This window comes from Typha angustifolia, chromosome 15, assembly GCF_048772165.1.
Source record: "Typha angustifolia cultivar Huaian chromosome 15, ASM4877216v1, whole genome shotgun sequence".
Taxonomy (NCBI): Eukaryota; Viridiplantae; Streptophyta; class Magnoliopsida; order Poales; family Typhaceae; genus Typha; species Typha angustifolia.
The window spans coordinates 4,476,396-4,498,255 of record NC_133253.1 but is presented as its reverse complement, the minus strand read 5'-3'; the positions used below and the strand labels follow the sequence as shown (position 1 = coordinate 4,498,255).

General features: G+C 35.8%; 2 protein-coding genes and 1 long non-coding RNA gene across 6 annotated transcripts; all 3 read right to left on the bottom strand.

Moving 5' to 3' along the window:
* Positions 1-263: 263 nt before the first annotated feature.
* Positions 264-4,959, bottom strand: LOC140777388 (histidine-containing phosphotransfer protein 2-like). 2 transcript variants are annotated; one of them, XM_073121460.1, is made up of 7 exons: positions 4,712-4,959; positions 4,348-4,478; positions 4,178-4,246; positions 3,367-3,438; positions 2,202-2,274; positions 1,994-2,073; positions 264-556 (listed from the first exon to the last, which is right to left on the bottom strand). In XM_073121460.1, the coding sequence occupies exons 1-6, from the start codon at positions 4,769-4,771 to the stop codon at positions 2,032-2,034; spliced, it is 447 nt and encodes a 148-aa protein (XP_072977561.1). In that variant the 5' UTR covers positions 4,772-4,959; the 3' UTR covers positions 264-556; positions 1,994-2,031. The 2 variants fall into 2 exon arrangements, with proteins under 2 accessions (XP_072977561.1, XP_072977560.1); XM_073121459.1 differs by lacking the exon at positions 1,994-2,073 and having other exon boundaries at positions 4,712-4,956.
* Positions 4,960-11,102: 6,143 nt separating this feature from the next.
* Positions 11,103-13,012, bottom strand: LOC140779496 (cytochrome P450 94C1-like). The gene has a single exon (XM_073124575.1). The coding sequence runs from the start codon at positions 12,734-12,736 to the stop codon at positions 11,234-11,236; it is 1,503 nt and encodes a 500-aa protein (XP_072980676.1). The 5' UTR covers positions 12,737-13,012; the 3' UTR covers positions 11,103-11,233.
* A 1,580-nt stretch (positions 13,013-14,592) lies between these two features.
* On the bottom strand, positions 14,593-21,815 carry LOC140777808 (uncharacterized). Of its 3 annotated transcripts, none has more exons than XR_012107096.1 (6): positions 21,534-21,815; positions 19,364-19,460; positions 16,869-16,972; positions 16,659-16,755; positions 15,894-16,100; positions 14,593-15,029 (listed from the first exon to the last, which is right to left on the bottom strand). It is a non-coding gene; the product is annotated as an uncharacterized lncRNA (long non-coding RNA). The 3 variants fall into 3 exon arrangements; XR_012107099.1 differs by having other exon boundaries at positions 15,894-16,095; XR_012107098.1 differs by lacking the exon at positions 19,364-19,460.
* Positions 21,816-21,860: the final 45 nt, after the last annotated feature.

Sequence of the window (21,860 nt, the reverse complement as noted above, 5' to 3'; positions counted from 1 at the left end):
CGAGGTGTTTTCTTGTATTATTTATAGCGACGTGCAAAACATTGCGACTCCACCAAGTTCCAGAATAAGGCCACATTTATAGAGGGAATGGATGCGAAGGGGAAAAATAAATAAAACTAGATCAGCTCAGGATAAATTTTGATCATTCATGTGCTCATAAAACCATGCAATAATGAACAGCAGCTAAATGAAACTGGTTTGGCAGACTTAACGAGTTCCTGATCAGTTAGGTTATCTTACAAAATAACAATGCACAAAGGTGATGCAGCAAATCCTCTGTTTCAGGAAAGTTAAATTAGTTTACACCAGTAGAAATGCCAAATCAGAGGCAAACTACAGTTCTTGTCTCGAAATCCAGGAAATTCTAACTTAATTTAAAAGCAAGGTACTTCAAAGAAACGCCTTGCATGTATAGACAGATACAGTTATTACAAGGTTCAAACTGGATGTTCTACAACTTAAAAGGAGCTGAGACACCATCTGATCACATGAAGAGTCAACTTTGTGACTTCTAATTTTGCTGTTTAGAGTCATAAGCTTGGATTCTCTGCTCCAGCTGCATTACAGCAGAAAACATTATGTCAGCAAACACTTTTACGAGCTGGCTGTCATAGACAATCTTAAAAGTGGCATGCATCCGGGCATAATAGCAGTACAAAAATATGCTCAACATATGTACTGTATAAATATACAGAATTTCTAACTGTAGTGTCAAACCACAAATTCCTGCCTTAAAAGTGTATGGAAAAGTGCTGAAGTGTGAAGCCATCAGAACGGCTCAGTAGGTCCCAATTCCCAACAATCTAAACTGAATATCTAAAATATGCTAACGATTAGAGTGCCAGACATCAAAAGTTAATGACTACATAGAGAAGGAAGTAATGAAGTATTATATATATATATATATATATATATATGAAGAGCATATCCTTTAACCTCTCAGACCACTTGTACCAATACAGTAAGGCTTTCATCGGCAGAATCTAACCACCTAACCGTTAAGCTGGCAGCTAACAAGCACTATATAGTGGCCAGTTGGTCATGTACCGTCACACCATATATGCACACATTATTAACAGGTGTTCGCTCATGCACATGCCTGATAGGCAGGTCACATAAAATCCACATTTTCCTGACAAAACGATATAAAATCTTGGCACTATTCACTAAACTAGAGATGAAGTTTATCTCACTATAAGCAATCTATAACTATCCTAGGTCAGTAAATTCAAACAACATTATGATGCTCCTGTATGCACTACCCTTTCTTAACCAGATAGACTTACGGACATCCAAAGAAAGCGTGGGCTCCGGAAAGTTCTGCACCCTAAATGATTCAGAACTCAGAAGTCATGAACTGCGATAAGCATAGGATACTATCAATCAAGTTTATTATAGTTTTAATAAGCTCATACTTCATACTTCTATTAGGCCGTAAACAGAGCTACTAATAAAATTAGCTAATCAAAGCAATGCAATAAACCAAAAGTAGTCAATGTCTCTATCATGAAATTAATAGTCAGTTGTCACCCGTTGACAAGAGTTATTTTGCTATACCACCATTTGAAATGTCTCAGCATGACAATTTCCAGATTGTTTAAATCAAGTGGGATTATCTAGAATTATTATCTCAAAAGAAATAGCAATTATTTCTCTTTGGTCAAGATCATGTTGCATGTAATTCCATTATGAATAAAAAATCAAGTTAGAAAATTTCCTTTGGCCTCAAATGATTCTAAACATATGATGATAGTAATGTAATAATACTACAAATGAATCAGAAACCCCAAAAGGTCAAAGAATCAATAATCTTCTCATCATTTCTACAGTAGGCAAGAAAATACTATATTCAGGATTCAATGGCTATAAGCATGTTATGGGAATAGTTGGCTAAAAGTTATATTGTTTAATCTTCAGCAAGGTTCCAATCAAATGCATTAGTTGGTACTTGTTGCAGACCAGTAATTATAACGGATTAAAGAAGAATACTAGCCTTCACATTTCCTCAGGATAGCTTCACATTACATCTCCCTAGAAGCATGTATGTGATGAACTCTTATCCAAATGAGAGAGCTAAAACATCCAGTTTTAAAGTCAGTTGAGACAATGAAAGTCCACATGAACTAACCCCGAAAAGATGAATGCTCCAATTTCCATGTGTGTATTGCTTGAAAGATCAATATATATATGAAAAAAATTACCTGGAGCATTTTCTCAAATTTGTTTCGTAGATGATAATATTCATGCTTGACCACATTCAAGGCCTGGATACACCTGGTGAGAAAATCATTGCTGCCATCATTGGTGCAGGCCCTCAAACAAATTAAGAGGGATAGCAAGAGTTCCATCCTAAGCAAATTTCAACTTACAATATCTAGAATTTAAAGAAATTTACTTTTCAGATTGAAGGAAGGAAATAGTATCTAGCAAAAGAAAAAAGTGAAATGCATGGAAAATATGATTAAGAAGTCCAAAAAGAAAGGAACCATATAAAGGCCCCTCAATTGCAACGTATATTTTGTATCTGTATCACTTGGGATTGTGAACTCACCAACTAGTCTAAAAATTTAAGTTGTTAGAAAATAATAGTTTTATGTTTATATTTTAATATTCTCAGTCACTTTTGATCATAGATATTTAAAGTGGACTTGATTTAAACAAATAGAGGTTTATAATTTAAATAACAGGTTTTGTCCGATGGGACTTAAACTCAGGACTTTTGCTTTATGTTTACTTATCAACTATTCTAAAAACATAAGCTTTTAGAGAACGATGATTTTTATATTTAATATTCTAATATGGATTACATAGAATAATCTTCTTACAACTGACGTCATTCTTCCAATTTATTTCAGAAGCATCACATGAATGCTGAGAAACAAACACAATTTTCCTAACTAATGCAATTTTGACAAGAACACCAGACATTTAACAAGGGTTAATGAATCTATGGCCTATGAGGTCAATGAATCTTTGAATTATAGAACCTTTTGTCAAATAGATTAAAACACACTCCATAATCTGTGTTTATTGCATATTTATATGAATAGTATGGCATTACACTATAATTTGGAGGACAAAAATCCATTGCAAGGCCAACCACAACCAATAACTAATCTGGCAATTTTGGCAAAATGACCACAAATATACCTATATCAAGAAGAAAATTACCATATGCTGAAAGCTACTAGAACTGTAAATTCTAAAATAGAAGAAACAGCGAAGTAGAAAGGAAAATGCATATACAATTTTTTTCTTGCATATTTAGTTGCAATAATGCATATGCTTTGAGAACCGTAGAAGATAGAATATCTAGAGAACAATGATGTTAATAGACATTTGGCTTAAAAATGAAAATTGACTAACCCCTCTTTATTAGTCTCCTCGCAGAACTGCCGGAATTGAACACAAGCCAATTTTACATTTTGAGCTCCAACACTGGGATATATAAATGCCCAGTCAAAAGGTAGGATAAAGCTTTTTGAAATAATAGATATTAGACGAATACAAAGCACATGGGAATATTCACAGGGCTTTTAGGATAATCCAACTCAACAATATAATCAACATTATTCAACTATCTAAAATGGTCCTGCTTTAAGTCAATCAAGACATAACATATTAACATGATATACGAATTAATAGAAGTATGCCAGCACCAAATAAGAAACTTCTACTGACTTAGACTATACAATTTTTAGAAAAAAAATGTTTTGTTTAGATAAAACTTAATTGTCATAAATCATCTTTACATGAAAATGCTTAACCTTTCCCTACTTTATTTTGTAATGCCATACATGTTCAAGATCCTTGAAAGAAAAGAAGAATAAACAGAACAGCCTACAAGCCCAAACTTAGTAGTTGAAAATACTAAATTGGGAAGTCATTATCATCTTAACAATGCATGTGTCATTTTTATTTCATGAAAATACAAGTCAGATCGCTAAACTTGATGATGATTCTATTTAGTAAGAACTGCAGAAGGTAATTTTCTGATGTTCCTTCAAGCATTCCCTAGTGTGCTAACATTATTAAAAATGACCTTGTAAAATCTAAGCATTACAGTTTCTAGTTCTCTACATGACGTGACTGTAGAAAGCCAGGAACTTCCATATGCTGGTTCACTTGAAATGAATGAGATTTCTTTCCAAATGAAAAACTAGACACAATAGGCAACCTTGAGCTGCTTCCCTTCAATTGGTGAACATAAGCATCCAACTTTTGGTAATCAACGATGGTTTGTTCCCTGAACAAAGCATAAAGCCCAATTCAAGGTCACTGAACGACATAAAGAAGCACACAGCCTATTAAAAGAAAAGATCACAGGGGATATAATCTAGCACATACAGTACTTTCGTCAGCTCAGTTAGTATCCTCTCAGAATCCTCACAGAACAAGGTGATCACTTCCGCGACAAATCCAGGACTGCCACTATCCTGCAGCATCTGAAGCTGCTGGAACTGCTGATCCAACAAACCCTGCGGACAATACGAGTCTTCAAATCCTAAGCTGATTCCATTTCTCTAAAGAAAATAAATAAATGGCTCCTAAAAACAATTTGAAAGCTTAGAGATCTGAAACATTCTCAAATGAGAACTAAAACAACCGTCGAAACAAAGAAGTCAAAGAGAAAAACATGAGCAGCAGAGAGAACAAAAAAAAAAGTCCTCTATTCAAGAAAATCGAGTATGTTCGGAAGGATCCGGAGTACCTCAGCGAACATGGAGGTCAGCAACTGGTTGAGCTGCTCCCGTAGAGCCACTGAAGCCATTGAGAGACGACTCGTCGTAGGAAATGGGACGGGCCAAACCCTAAATAGAAGAGGAGAGGGAGAAGAGTGGTGGCCGGGAATTGGAGAGGGGATAAAGACGCGGAGAGGAGAAAGAGATGGAAATCCTCGCCTGCCTACTTGCAAATTAGAAGGCCGCGATACTACTGATTGAAACTTGAAAGGAAACTAAATAAATAAATATATATATATATATATAGAGAGAGAGAGAGAGAGAGAGAGAGAGATGGGTAACATATACGCGATGTTGGGATAATGCGATTCTCTGCTCACGACATGCAAGGAAAAGTCAAAAGGTTCCGATTCTTCTTTTCTTTTCTTTTTCCTTCTCATTTTCTTTTTTTCTACTTTGGAGTTATTAAACATTTAATTCGATTATATATTGGTTAACTAATATCATACTTTTAATGTTATAAGTGCATATAAAAAATATTTTAATAGTAAGATAATTTACAATTATATTCTTATTATATAAGTTAAATATTACACTATTATGATTTTAAAATTTATAATTATGTTATAAGTATATTCAAGAGTATTATTCAATCATAATACTACTTTTTGAAACGTGACTATTTTTATGGAATATTGAATTAATAGACATTAGATTATAAATATATTTTTATTATGCCCAGTTAAATATAATAATATTAAGCAATTTGTAATATATATACTTAATTTTAAATTTTCAATATTACAATAATAATAGCTTTATTATTAATAATAATAATTATTATTATTTTATTATATGAGGTGGTATTATATAATATCGGTGTTTGAAAGTGAGGCAAGTGATAGATTATAATAAGAATTAAAAATAACTTAATAATTAGGTTAGTATTATTTTTAATAAGACTATTTAAATATTTGAATGAGGTTGTAGGAGAAGAATAGGCTTATAAATAAACAACTACTTAGGCTTATACTAGTAGAATAATACTTCTCTCTTATCTACTCTTTCATCTAATATTTTTATATTATCTAATTTAATCACTCACTTTCTCTCTAAGTCTTATCTTCTCTCTCTTCTTCTTATACGTTAATTATATTAAGAGTATTTTAGTGGTTCATTAAACTATAATCTTATTTTGTCTCCTTCGCATAAGACAGAATCAAATCAATTCATCGAAAATATTGTTATAAAAAATAATTAAAAGACCCATAATTAGATAGTAAAAGTAGTAGGGATTATAAATATTAAAATGATAAGATTGAATCCTTATCCGCATCTAATACAAAAATATATATATCCGTGCTCAGTTTGAAGAGCCTTTACCACCCCTAGTGCATTTAAATTTTGCTCCTAAATTAATATCCACTGTTAAGAGTAAAAACTAAGCAACCCTTTGCATCTTCTATTCTATTCGATTGCAAGATCGCACAATAGATTCGCCCCTCCATTTTCTAATACATATTAGTAGACAAAGGGCACAAAGCACAGGCATTTAATTATTACAGGGCAATGTATCAAGATTCAAGAGAAACTAGATGCATGTATCTACATAGATAATATTTTATATCTTGATAGATTACGATCTCATTGGCTGATAATAGATTATTTCCGATATAAATATTGAACCATATGAACTAAATATATCAAGAAAAATGGGCATATGCACACAGTCACAGATTATTTTTAAATTTTTTTAGAGATAATTATATTTAAACCCCCTGAATTATTATCATTTCTCACCTATCTCTTCTTCTTCTTTTTTCAAGGCCTCAAATCTGGGCTACTGGGCCTTTATTGGACCTAAGCCCAACCCATATCATGGTAACTACTCAATTGGGAACTTAACATTGTCAAGGGGATTCTAATTTGATCATTCTATCATGCACAAAATTAGCAATTGTGTGTTATTAGAAATAAAATTTTATTTTATTTTATTTTACGAAGCATCTTGAGAAAGTCTTCGGGTTGTATCTACCTTTATAAATAAATAAATAAATCTTAGCACATAACTATAATTTATTAACATTTCACTCACGCATTTTACTTTAAATACCTCAAAAATACCCGCTAAGTTAACTTTAACCTAATAACAATTAACAAAAAAGAAAATAAAAAGTGAAATACCTAAAATATTCTTCATAAGTTATCTCAATAGTAAATTTTTTTAAAAAAAAACCTATTAAGATCATTTGGTATTTATAGTTAATCTACCTCTATCTGTAGTGTAACTTATCCATGAATAAGAACTAATGTCAAGAGTATTAGTACCAGGCCTTAGTGGCAAAATGCAGAGTAATTTTAATAAAAATTCTCTAGTGTTTGACCCTCCAAAGAGAGAAGAAAGATATGGTCATGAGTGACTCATGATGACATAGCAAAAATTTGTCTTCTTTGTAGTGGCTCATGAACTCATATGGGTGTCATTGGAGGTGGACCATCATCTGTTCTTAGATTTTTAATTTTGTCTCCACTCCTCCCTCCATCTCCCTTTTAACTTCCATCCCACATTTGGCACATTTGGTTCCAAATATATGCACACATAAAGACCATAAACACTTAGGCCTAGTTCCTAGTTTGATTCATGATATAAAGTTTTATAATTGTACTAACCATTTTAAGCTAAGAAAATAAAAAAAACTGTATGAATCTCTAAACTAAAAAATAAAATAATTATCTATATTATCCCTGGAGTTATTTTAAAGATAACTTTATACATATTTCTTAAATATATATATTAGGAATATCTATAACTTTTACTCATATATTATTTTGTAAAATAAAATAATTACGTCGAATAAATTTATATAAGAATTTACAATTAGTTACTAACGGTAAATAAATATGTTAATTGTAATAGATATCTATCATAAAATTTTTACATAACTTGTCACTTAACTTACCTCGTATAATTATCATTTATACATAAATCAAACGCTATTTTAATCTATATGTTGATATATATATATATATAAGTAAAAAAACTAATTGCATCTCACTAAATATCGATATTATTGGAATTTGAATCGAAAACTTTAATACAATATAAGCCTCTTTTAACTAATTGATCATTATACAATTAATACATATATATAATGTACTGCCTCCTTTTTAATTCCTTGTTCCACATGTTCTTGTAGCTTATATTGTTATTTGATATATTTTTTTGCCTCACATATTGAGAGATGGTCCCTTTTTAAGTAGTTTAGGTAGCACAATTTAGTCGAGCATTGGCAAGATTCGCTTGTGTCATATATTTAAATGCATGTCCTTATCACAGAAAAAATGCTGCAATGTGCTATGAGAGATCTAGTTGTGTATATATATACATATAACATAGTTTATTTTCCCCTAATTTGGAACTTAGGGTCATATCAAAAGAGGGTATTCGATTAGTCTTTGTTGCTCATCAACCTCTAATAATTTAATGCAATCCCAAGACAAAAGAACAAGGGATGATTAACCCCTATCTCTTGTTTTTTTCCTTGATAATATTTTGATTAAGATCGATGAGACTTAAATCTCATATGTGACTCATGCACAGTAGTCTCCATGACTACTGCTTAACTGTCACTATTTTTAAGGGATGATTAAGGAAAGCTATTTGTAACCCAATCCTTATTTTTTTATTTTTTCTTTTTTAATTTCCTATAGCTAGTTGCACTAATTTTATATTTTAAAATATCTTAAATACTCTTTGTCTTCTTTTACCCTTAGGGATAATTTTATTTAGAGTCATATATCACTGTTGTTTTACATGTATACTCTCCGAAATTTCTTATTACCTATATACAGATCTAAACTAAGAAATATATTCGTATATATCTCTTGAACTAAGAAAAAAAAATATTATATGAACCTCTAAATAAAATAAAAAAAATTTGATCAACGGGTGTATGTGGTAACTTTTTTTTTTTTGGATTGTAGAGTCAAATAGATGTTATCCAAGAAATTTTCAATATTGACTTTAAACCCGAGCAATTATTACGAAGAAAATTATTTCAAATCCAGACTAGACTAGAGACATCTTAGTATGTTTTAAAATTTGGTGAAGTCTAAGTATCTTTATATTAAAAAATGAGAGATCGAACGATAAATAACTCAAAAGCACTAAAAATATATGACAAATGATTCAATATAAATTAACCCTTAGCTTCTCTCTCTATCTCTATAATTATTGGTAATAAAATATAAGGTGTAATATAATAGTGACTACTTTTAAGAAAGGAAAAATAATATTAAAAAAGAAACAAATACTTATCATCATCATCATCATCATCTTCTTCTTCTTCTTCTTCTTTTTCTTTTTCTTATGATGTGTTTAAATATATTTGAGCACTTTGGAAACACTGAGGGACAGTTCCATCAACTTGCTAGGTTGACACTCCCACCTCAAAAACCATGTCCACAATAAGTGCCCATTGCGATAAAGATCGATAGGCTCTCTCATCCAAATTTTGACAACCCCTCGTAATCCAATTTTATAGTATTTTTTTCTCTTTTTTTCTGGTCCGAACAAATCACTATGATCATGAGAAAGAAGGCGTCACTAAGTTTGCCCTTTAATTTTACGTGATCGTCATCTATAGGTGAAGGATGGTGATTTTTCCACTACCTGCATGATGAGAATGGCATCTCATGCGTAGTAGATCATGCAAAGGAAATTATTATTTTTCTTAAAGAAAATCTTAGGCTATGAGTCATATTCCATTATGGTTGGCCAACTTTTTAATTCACCCATAGAAAATTATAATATAATACGAAAATCTAACAAAAAGAGAGTTCAAGATATTTTTAATAATTCAACGGATCTAAATATAATTATTTTTTTTTGTTTCTCTCTTTTAGGATCTATCACTTAGTGTAGGCAAATCTAGAGATCACTAGCTATAAGACTAAGTTCAAGAGCTTGACTCCTACCATTGCATACAAGCATTAATCATTGACAACTAGATTGAACCATTGCTTAATTAGAGACATATTCTTTTTATTTTATGGAGCTTGTTTAAAAGGGAAGATGTGTACATGCAATCTTTTTTTTTTCTTTTTTCTTTTTTTTATAACAAATTTGTGGTTTACATTCTGTATCTTAGCTACTTGCAAATTAAATATTATATTTTAGCGAAGATATGTAGAAAATTGTATGCTATTAGATAGTCAATCATAACCTTCAAATGACATTCATGAGCGAGCGTGCATTTAACATAACTTTAATACGTCATTGAACATTATAATATTACACCCTACTAGCTCATTAGTGGCCAAGCGATGGCTCTCGATATAATCCTCCAATCTATTTTAGACATCATGAGTCTGACCCATATTGAGATTAAGATGGACTCTTTTCTTCTCGTCAACATCATAAAAGGCATCGACCTCTCTTCTTGGTTGGTGGACAACATCATTTAAGGCTGTCTTTACATGTGTCTTGTGTTAAGTTTAAACATATCTACCGCGAGGTTAACAAATCTATGAATCGGTTATCCAATTAAGATAAAATAAAATTTTGGTTACACTTGAGAAGGGTCGGTCGTGGAGCCTCTGTGTCAAATTTTGGCCGCTGACGTTAGCATCACTTTAAAAAAATAGGGTTGAATTCATTTTACCCCATGTACTTATGTCCAAAATTATTTTACTCCAATATATTTTAAAAAGTCTTCAAACCAGAAGCTACACTTTAGATTAAAGTGAAACCGTCAGTATTATCTAATCGTGCCGTAAGTATAGAGACTGATTTAAAATTTATAAGGGTAAAATAATTTTAGACATAAGAATAAGAATAAGAGATTAAAATATATTTTATTTAAAAAAATAATACAAAGGAATCTGAAAGTGTTAGTAGCACGTGCACGACAGTTGTATGCTAACCACTACGGTACTACCCATTCCTAATTGTATTTAGTTTTGTTTGTATATATATCGATCATCATAAGAAACGTGCATGATCCCCACCATGATATATATATATAGAGAGAGAGAGAGAGAGAGAGATATGCAATACATGCGTGGAAATTAAATTAATATTAAAGAGAAGTAGCCCATAGTAACATTGCCATTGGTTAACAGTCTCAGAGGAAAACTCCAAACCTTGATCCCCAGAACACATGCGACACTGCTATTGGATTAAATATACCACTATGGAATATAGATATATATATTAGATATCATCTTTATCGATGTTCCAATCTAATTAACAAATTCTATTTCGTTTTTTTTTTTTTTGAGAGAGAAAATCGCTAAAATCGTCCCTGCATATTTATATATTCTCTGAGTGATATTATCTACGTACTGTTATCATGTTATAACTATGCGTGTAGAATGGGTGACATATTTTGAAGAAATTAATTAGAAGAGACTAGGTCGTTCTGAAATCTTAATATAATTTACATTAATTAATCAATTATATATGAGCTAGCATACATGAATATGGGATTCATACATTCTCTATACACAAAAGCAGGAGATAAGATTTGAGTAATCCCGGCGATGAAGTATTAATTAACAAACGCATGCAAGCCAAAGTAACTGACGTCGTTCCTTCGGCGAACGCGAACCGGTAAACCGCCGCCGAGAGACGCAGTGAGCCCGGGCGCAAACTTGGGTGATCGGCGTCCGTCTACGACGTCGATGTCGAAGCTGCTAACGACGGCGGTGATGACGGCCTTCATCTCCATGAGAGCCATCTCCTTCCCGACGCAGATGCGTAGGCCGGCGTGGAATACCGGGTACTTGAACGGGCTCACCGGTACGAAGGCGCCGTTCTGGAGCCACCTCTCCGGCCTGAACTCGGCGGCGTCCTCGCCCCAGAGCTCCTCCATCCTCCCCATCGCGTAGGCGTGGTATGTCACCCTCGTCCCCTTCACGACCGGCGTCCCGTCGGGGAGCACGTCGTCGGCGAGGCAGAACTTGGAGTCGAACTGTACCGGCGGGAACAGACGCATGCTCTCGTAGATCGCGGCGTGCAGGTAGTGCATCTCCTTCGGCTTCTCCCCGCCGACGCGGCGGATCTCGTCGCGGATGGCGGAGGCGACGGCTGGGTTTTGCGAGAGGAGCTTGAAGAAGCAGGTGAGGGCGGAGGCCACGGTATCCCGGCCGGCGAGGAGGAAGCTGACGACGATGTCGCGGAGGAGGCGGTCGTCGTCGACCGAGCCCATGAAGTGGGAGAGGAGGTCGTGGCTCGACGCGAACCCCAGCTTCCGCCGCTGCCGGATCACCTCCTCGGCGAGCCGGTTGACCAACCCGATCGCCTCCCGGAGCTCCCTCTCCGACCCGACGTTCAGAAACCTCTTTATCTGCCACACAGCTGGCACCGTCGCCGTCGCTCGCCACGCCGACAGCATCGACGCCTTGTCGAACGCCGCCGCGAACTCCGACATCGGCAGCGACAGATGGAGGCAGCCCGGATCTACCCCGAATGAGATCTTACAAATATTATCGAACGCGAACCGGCGGAATACGTCTTGGAGGTCTAATATAACGTCTTCGTCTGCGGTGGCGGCAGAGTTGAGGAGGGGGAGGAGGCGGCGGCGGATCTCTGCGTCGACGATGTGCGAGGTGAATGCCCGGACGGAGCCGCCGGCGAGTTCGGCGAAGGCTAACTTCCGCTGGAACTGCCACAGCTCGCCGTCGACGTTGAAGATTCCCCGGCCCAAGAAGTCGCCGAGGATGGCGGAGAAGGGCTTTCCTTTTGGGTAGTTGTCGAAGCGGGTCTTGAGCATGTGCTCGACGTTGGCCGGTTCGGCGGTGATGACGTTGCCTAGAACGTGGACGTGGATGGTGCGGGTGGGGGATTGCTTGAGGAGGTGGGTGTACCAGTCGCACAGGTTGTCGAACTCCGACGACCACGAGGAGGCCACGTAGGACTCGCACACGGCGCAGTTGCACCACCCGCAAGGGCGAGACTTGAGAAGGCGTACGATTAGGGAGAAGAGGAGGAAGGAGATGGCGAAGGAGAAGAAGACGAAGGTGAAGTGCGACCGGAATCCCTCTACTTCCATGATCTCCTATCTTCCTCTTAGTAATTTTCTTTTTTAATTTCTTTTTTTTTTAAAAAAAACTCTCTCTCTCTCTCTCTCTCTCTCTCTCTCTCTCTCTCTCTCTCTCTCTTCTCTTCCTATGTGTGTGTTTTGGAGATAGATAAGCTCTGGGTAATGGAGGAGGAGGAGAATTATATATAGTGGGGGTGGAGAAAAGGGTTGTTTTATTTTAGTTACCGCTGTTCTTCTGTTAGTGGTGGGCTACGGACATTACGGAAGGCTGGTTGTACTTTGTTTTCCTGCCAAAAGCTAGCGTTCTTCTTCTCTTCGAGGTAAAAATTAATGAATTCCTTATCCTTTTCACGTAAAAGACAGCACTGTTTGAAACCGTGTGCTTGGTTAGATCTGAGTACACAACTCTTTTTTTCTTTCTTTCTTAAATAAGATAATAAAATAAAAAAAGTAATTACCCAGCACTCCAGCAGTGCAGTAGAGTTAGCTAGGAACAGTGAGTTAAATTTGCGTTTGAATACGAGTCAGTCCGGGTCCTGCGCAATTTAATACAAAGTTTCAGTCCCAATCCTGCAACGCCATTATTGTCACTGTGCAAGTGTGAATGCGCAATCACATTACCGTGGTCATATTAGGATTAGGTGGACTACAGAGGGGGGGGGGGTCCAAGATGGGAGAAGAATAAATTCATTAAAAAGTAAAAGAAAGGGATTTCTTTACTAATCTAAAGCCATCCCCAACAGATAGACACGGTTATATCATGCTCCATTTATATTTATATATATATTAAGATTAGGAGGGGGGGGAGAGGGAGAGAGAGAGAGAGAGGGGGTGGTATTGGTAAAGGAGTCACGGGTCTCAACTTGACGCTTGTTGGTGGGATTAATCCGTTTTCAACCCACGTGCGCTCTTTTTTCCGACCATTTCCTCATCATCTTGTTGTTGTTCATCTAGAACGAACGCCGAAGCCCAAGTAGGGAGGTGCGTGGCATCTTGAATTCCCACCCTATGTAATGTGAGATAGATATAGTAGCTAGCTCCTGGAATAAGGACAGAAAAGCTAAACCTGCGAGCTGGGATTAGAGGCTCTAATCATGAAGTCATGAGGGAAGCTAGGTAATAGAGTGAGGGCTAATCATGGAAGCATCCGCAATATAATAACAGGAGCTGGTGGTGTGGTGCGTTGGATGCATTCTGGCATCATCTAATAATGCAAAACAATGAACCCCAATATTTGTATAATATAATATAATATAATATAATACTATGTATTGTGTATAAAAATGCCGTAATTAATAGACATAATTTTAGAGGAACAGGGGAGCCCACCCATGTGGATTTGGATGTAGCTAAGATTGTGGGGGATGCCTAATAAACTAAAACGGATCTATCGTGGCTTCGTGTCACTTACCCTGTCAGGGCTAATTTAGCTCGTGCGTGACGTGTCGAATAAATGGGAGAAAAGAAGAAGAAAAAAAAAAGGAGGGAAAGGGACTGCTATTTTATTTTATTGTAGTTTATTTATTTGGGTAGCAATGCAAAGTGTCAGGTTGGTATATTTATTTATCTATCTCAGGCTTCTGAGTTCCATCTAATCTAATAAAACTGGGGGAGGTTGGGATTAAATTTATAGTTATTCGCTTTGGCTGATGGGTTACAGGGGCAATTAACTACCACCGTTGTCGTTAGTTAGTAAGTTTTGATTGGGGATTATTAGTTTAGAATCTTTCCCGGATGCTCAACCGAGGTAAGGAGTTCTAGTCCACACACGTACATTGTTTGATTATTCTCCCAAGTGGATGTCTCTGGCAGTGAACAGGAATGCTGGGAGGAGTCCTCTTCTCAGATAGCAGATTCCAGTCACAGAAAGCAATTTGATTAATCCATTTGATGTCGGCCAATGGAAATTCTGCCAAAGCTTTGCAACTAGGCTTTGTAATGAAGTAGTAGTAGTAGTAGCTGGATGGATTTAGACTCAAACGAAGAGAAGAAAGACAAGGGTGGCAGGAATCGTATGGGCCTGCAGGGGTATGTGCTGTGGTCCTCCACTTCATGCCGACTACTCCTCCTGGCAGGCATATTGACAACAAGGACAAGCATCAAATATCAAAACCCTGTGCCTTCCCATCTCTAGGACATTCTGTTTTTGGCATGCAAAAACGCAATCTATGCCACACAATCATGATAGGATCCAGGAGGAGATTAAATCTGTTGTTTAATCCATTGGTCCAACTAGGAGTGAAGAGCCTCGCCTCTCCACCTGGACGTTGTTAATCTCATCGTCGAATCAGACTCGTCGTACCTGCGACAGATTTTTTCGTCATAAATTTTTGTATTTACGAAAGTTACTCGTACCTGCAGACAAAAAAAGAAACATGACAGCCAAATCCTGGTACATAGGAACGCTATGAGCTCTTCAAGATAATATCTTTCCAATTATTTCATAGTAACAAGATTATTTATTAGAAATTTTCATACACTGAGTAAAGAACCCCAACTGTGACCAATCTCGTATGAGATTAAAAAAAATAAAAAAAGAGATGATCAGGATAAGATTTCTATCTAAAAGAATGACCAAGGAGAGCAATTTGAACAAATTCAATATCATGAGAAATAATAATCATAATAAACATAACTAGTATGTAATTTCCTAAGTACTATATCACCAAAAAAACAGGTTTATCTATAGCAGTGTATCTTGCCGGATGTATGGTAACCCATAATTCTGAGAAAAACAAAACATGACTATGCCAATTACTAGCTTTGTAGCCATGTATCTCTATGCCCATGTCATAAATCATTTTGAGCCTGATCAGGGAGAATACTTGCCTTATTAAGAAGCTAAACAGAACTTGAGTTTGGGAAAAACCAAAATTCGACTAGCAAATTAAAGTCAATTCCTAGGCTTATAATGATGTCCCCTTGATAGTAACAGAGATATGTGTTTTTATACGGCAGACTACTTGCTAGAAGCCAAGTATGAAAGTAGGAGATAACTATCACACAATAAATAATAATTTCACTGTAGGTTTTCAAGGCAATTGCAGATTGCAGATTTTCTCACATGTAAACATAATAGAAAGCATTTTTTTTTTGGGCATATTTTTTAATTCGAATGAAAACAACATGTTTGTGGTTGTTGATTAGTTTTCTTCAAGTAACTTACGTTGGCTCCACTTCATAATGTTTCTGCTGTCATGAACTTGGAGCTGATAGTGGAACATTTACATCATCTTTTACCCCCTGGAAGGGGATCTGAATCTTTACATAGACGAGCAGTGGTGCAGAATATATTGGAGATTTGGACAATCTTTAACCTCATTCTCCTTCAAGCATATCTAGCTACCAGTTGCTGCCAAACCAAATGCCTGTACTGATTGAAGTAATTGCTTTCGTTAGAGATCATATATAGCTCCACTAATAATGCACGAAAATGGAAAAAATAATTTTTTAAAGCAACATAGTGGTTTTAGAAGTCACCAATAAATACAACATATAACGAACACAATGGGGATAAATAAAGGTCTTCTGAAATTTGCTGTTGAACTGGAAGATTGAATCCAGATGCTAAACAATTCTAGCCACCCATCACATGACAAAAATCTTTGGATATGCTCATGCGACACGTCATCTCCTATCATTGTTGCTTGCAATATTCATGATTGCAGACATTATGCCTCAAAAAGTAGACTTGAAATGAAGGACATGGACATGGGCCATCCAACATCCTGATAGCGAATGATTTTGCTATTGGCTGCAGTCTATATCTGTTGAAATGATGATTATATAGCTACTGAAATCGCTGAGAAAAGCACAACTTGACTTTAAAGAGAGCATGTTTTTGATAGACAGCTTAAAATTTCATCAACTACTTTGGGTAGAGGGATACATTGCAACTGTAAATTATCTGCTGATAATAATCAAGACCTACCAGTCTTTTCTTTATCTTGTTCCAGCTTAGTTCACCCAATATTTCTTTGTTCACTCTTTACACTTTTTTCCTTTAATCAGCTACCAAATTGCATCCACTGCAAGATCAACCAGATATGGATTAGACAACAAATATTACATTGTGCAAGTTGCAATATTAAGAATACATCTAGAAGACCCATATAAACCTTGACATCTACCAAAAACATACATGGAAACTCTTGCAGCATTCTTTCCTATTGTTTGTAACTAGTCAGTTGCTCTTCAAACTCATGTCCTAAAGAATGATATCTGTGAACTGCTTTTCATGTCCTACTGAAAGGAAAAATAGAATGGTTTGTTGAAGTGCACAGAAAGGAAATTTTTTCATACATGTATAATATACAATTACAAGTAATTTGTAACATTTACCTCCAGTAGTGAGGGTCAGCGATTCAGCAATTATGTTAGAAACAAGCAACAAAATAACAAGTGGCAGGAAGAACATGACCGGCTTAGCACTTATTATACAGACAACTTGGCAGCATAAAGTCTACCTAAGACAGAAACTTTAATTTAGCCTTTGGAGAGGATAACAATCCACCACCTAGGAACATGCATATAGCCACATACACCAAAAAAAAAGAAAGATCCTTTATCAGGTGATCAGGTTTCTTAAGTAAGCAACCTTTGTGAAGGGATTAAAAACACAATGCTGCTAACAATGCTCAACTTATAATATTTGTTTTCCTTTTCTTGGCCGAGGCTACTACTTATTATAAAATAGCTACTTGATATCACTGCTGTAATTTGACAATATTTGTTTAGGGGACAACTGGTTCAGAGGTTACCTTGGTTTATCAGAACTACAAAGAGAGCTATCAAATTTAAGGATAAATAAGGGGTCTTCATGCAACATTCCAGTGTTACAAAATGGTCTCAAGACAAAAGGTAACCTTATGTATGACAAATAAAAATGTGATCATTGATATCACGTGACTCAAGAGTTTAGAGGGAAATGAAGATGTCTATCAGTGAGTCAGACACATCTCCTAGAAATTATTTAAGTTAAAATAAGTTGATTCTTACTTAAAGATTGTTCACTAAATTCAAATATATAGAAAGAAGGAATAAACTTAAGAAGCCAATAACAATGCATGAAATAAACTTTTTCTTAAGAGAGACTCTTAGATGCATAATCTAGCAAGAAGCCCCTGTAAATTCTTCACAAAAAGTAAATTATGTGATCAAATCTTCACCTCTCAAGGTCCAATCTAATTCTGATAGATAATAAACATAGAATATGGTGGCATTCACAATTGTCCTAAACTCATAATAGGCTTATATACGATAGTTCTTTTTTATTCTTCTACTTTATTTTTCTTCTTTGAGGAATCAGAAAAGGTCAGACAAGCTCGAAATGAAGAAATTCATATATTATCAAACTAATCTAATTGAAGCAGTAATCTCAATGCCAATGCTGATCAACTTGGTTTTGAGTCCAATTATGGCAGATCTAGAGATTTGGATCTTTGAGTTTATTGAGGCTATTGTTATTGAAAAAAAGAAAGCAATATTTTCTGGAAGTTATGAAGGAAGAGGACCTGCTAGACATACATGCCACATAATCGAAGAAGGCAAACCTGATTGCATAAATCTTTACTTGATTAATATGTAAGATGGGAAGTTCTTAAACCAGAGAATTATAAAAGTTAGGAATAGGATGCACTTAAGAAAAGTTAAAGGCCGTCTTTCAAAAAAAGATGTTTTACTAGTCAAGATTGCTTTTAACTATTCATATTATTGGCTTAACCAGTAAACAGAACTGATTAAGGAATACTCAAATGCCACATGCTGTAGAAGAACCTTGTTGATGTGTTTCATGGAAGAAATGGATTTCATAACCAACTTAATGAGTGCATTCATTAATAGTACTAGATATAAATAAGTAGTAAATCAATAAATTGAATACATCTGTATATTATTATCAACTCTAATGCATCAATAAGCCTTAATAGCTATCAACTCTCAATGTCAGGAAATCCAATAAATCTACCTTTGCAGCAAAAACATCTTACAAACTTCCTAGTCCCTTCCACAAGGCAATATCATATCTGCTCATCAACATTACACTTTGCAGAAAAAAAGTTATGTGCCATACTGGCGACAGAAGATAATAAGTAGCTTTCAATATCTAGCCCCTTCGTGATTCCACTCGTTGATACCACTCACATTCCACGATCAAGTAGAATCTGAAACCTATCTAAAATTCCAAAGAGCACCAATTTGCCCTGATTCTAATTGATGAACAACCAAACAAGTGGCCTTCATCCCACACAATATCTAAGGAAGAGGCCACCCTTTTTTTTTTATCTTGACAAAAGAACCTCAGCTTCATCAAAATTGAAAACATTAATCCAAATCATAGAGTAAGATCAAACACAAAACATATAATAATATCCCAGAACAACACATTGACCCAAGACTAGAAAGCACAAACACCTACCAGTAACATACCGAATCAACCAAAACCTTTTCACAACCAAACAAACCATAACAACAGAATAACCACAAACATCTAACAGCAGTCCACATAGGACTGAAACAAAAAGAAAAGTGTCACTTACAGACATCCATACATAACATCAAAATCAACAAAACAACACTACTGAGCAAACAAGAAAAGTCTACGTAACAAGACATAATCAGCTTCAGTTCAGTTCAGACCCAGAGCAGCAATCAATTGTCCTCCAGAATCACCATATCTACCAATACTCCCTACGTCAATCTCCTGGCTCTGTTGAGCGCAGCTTCTCCCTGAGCCCTTGCCAAGAAAAGAGATGTCGCTTTGTGAGACAAACTCTCCCAGGTCTTAGAACAATGTTTAAAAATTCTATTATTCCTCTTAAGCCAAATGTTCCAAATCAAGGCCGCATGGCAAATCAACCACCACTTTCTCATTTCTTTGTTCAGATTTTTTATCACCCCCAAGAACCAATCTCTTAAATGCTTTGGATATTTTTTTTAAAAAAAAGTTCCAAACATCCCTTTTATTTTCCTATAATCTTTTTCACACGACCACATTTTAGAAACATGTGTTCTACCGATTCATTTGTCTGATAAAACATATGTTGAGCGCTCCTAGACCACCCTTTCTTCAGTAGGTTATCCTTAGTTAAAACCCTGTTGTGACATACTAACCACAAGAAAGCTCTCATCTTTGGAGAAATTTTCATCTTTTATAACTTAGGTATGCTCCTATTATTCAAAAGTTCGTAAAGTGACTTTATAATAAAAATTCCATTTGTGCCAAATCCCCATATTACTCTATCCAAACCACTCCTTTTCCACACCTAATTGTTCACCATAGAATTCACCATATGCAACTCTTCTAAATGCAACGTATTAGAGGCAAGGTTCAAAAAATTGGGGATAGATATCAGGATTGACCTCCCGAAAAAACAATACGTATCGGCTAGATCGGCCGTATCAGTCGCTCGGATCAGATTGAGCTATTTTTAATTAAATAAAATTCTAAATATTATTTTAAAATATCTAAAAATTTTAAAAAATGAGAAAATAATAATTATTCATATATGATGCCTAAAAACTATAAAAAATACTAACTTACTTAAAATAGCTGCAACAAAGGAGAGAGAATGGAAGAAACGAAAAGACAAAAAAACTCTGCCACAGTAAATGAGAGAAAAAAAAAACTATAGTGAAGAAAAGAGAAAAGAGAGAGAGAGAGAAATAAAATAAAAAAAATCACATGGCCAAGGTCGTCGGAGTTGGATCTACGTTGGTAGAGTTTGCCAGATCTGGATTTTTGCGTTGAGAAGCAATAGCTTTGGTATGCAGAGAAAGAGAGTGAAAAATAGTGAATGTGAGAAAAAGAGAGGAGAAGAAAAAATGAGAGAGAGAGAGAGAGGAAAATAGTGAAAGAGGATCGGTCGGGATCGGCTTAGACGATCCGGATCGGGCTCAGCCGATCCTTTAAACCATGATTAGAAGTTTTCTCTCGTACTGCAAATTCTAATTATTACCATCCCAAATATCAGCAATTGAGATTGCCTCATCCCGAACAATCTTGAACAAACTAAGAATCTTGTTGCAAGATTGCACATATCTAACCATTTTGCACAGCCAATTTAAACCAACTTTAAAAACATCCCGTCTCTAAAGCCACCCCCCTCCCCCAAAAAAGAGGAGAAATTCTAATAGAATTCACCAACTTAAGTGATTCAAACTTAACTCTTTTTTAATATCTTTGTATCACATCAGAGTTTTAAAAAAAGAGCCTGTACCACCATTTCACAAGAGGGGCTTTATTTATCTTGCAAATTGTCAATGCCCATTCCACAAAACTATTTTCTTATTCACACCTTCTTCCAATTAAAAAGAGGACAACCTTTTTTTTCTTCACTTGTGCCTTTCCAAAGAAATTTTTCCTTAACTTATCAATTCTGTTTCCGACCCACGTAGGAAGGTTGAGGAAAGACAAATAGTACAGTTGAACAACACTAAGTACAAAATTTATCAAGGATCAGGTTATTCTATCTCCCAAAGACAGCAACTTGCTCCTTCACCTCACCAATCTCTTTTCAATTTTATCAATCACTGACAACCAATCTTGCTTTTGAAGATTTTTATCATAAAAAGGCAGTCTCAAATATTTAATAGGCAACTTCTCTGCCTTACAATTCAGAATTACTGCCTGCTCTTCACCTCTCAGAGGCCTCCCCTTTAGGAGAAGCTAATCTTACTATCTCCCATCAACATGCACATAAACGACACCCCTCGGATCAAAAGTATCTCTGAGCAGAGGGTAATATAGACCACCAATTGGGGAAAAAAAATCAGGAAGAAATAAACCAGAATGCGAGCTAGTAGATACCTGGTGGAGTGAACGTTGAAAGAAGGAACATTGAATCACGCGGGTGGGACATACTGTCGAACAGAAGAAGGGCATTGAATCTCGCGTGGAAAGCAGAGCGCGGTAATGATGGAGAACAATGGAACAAATGGTTAAAAATAGAGAGGCGCGGCGGCCGATGAGTTTGAAATAAAACGAATATTTAGCGGGGTTCGAAATAGTCGGCCGGGGCCTGGGGGCTGGGGCTGGGCCCGCTGGGGGACGTTAACAAGCTAACGGGCACAGTGGGACCAAACCCGACCCGATCCGCCCAGTGATCACACATCTTGGAGTGCTTATTTTTATAAA

Bases quoted from the DNA above. Each gene is read 5' to 3' on its own strand.
- LOC140777388 (XM_073121459.1), bottom strand. From the start codon at position 4,771: ATGGCTTCAGTGGCTCTACGGGAGCAGCTCAACCAGTTGCTGACCTCC. The intron at 4,479-4,711 runs GTACTCCGGATC...TATTGTCCGCAG, and splicing joins TGACCTCCATGTTCGCTGAG to GGTTTGTTGGATCAGCAGTT. The intron at 3,439-4,177 runs GTTGCCTATTGT...TATATATCCCAG, and splicing joins TTGAAGGGAAGCAGCTCAAG to TGTTGGAGCTCAAAATGTAA.
- LOC140779496 (XM_073124575.1), bottom strand. From the start codon at position 12,736: ATGGAAGTAGAGGGATTCCGGTCGCACTTCACCTTCGTCTTCTTCTCC.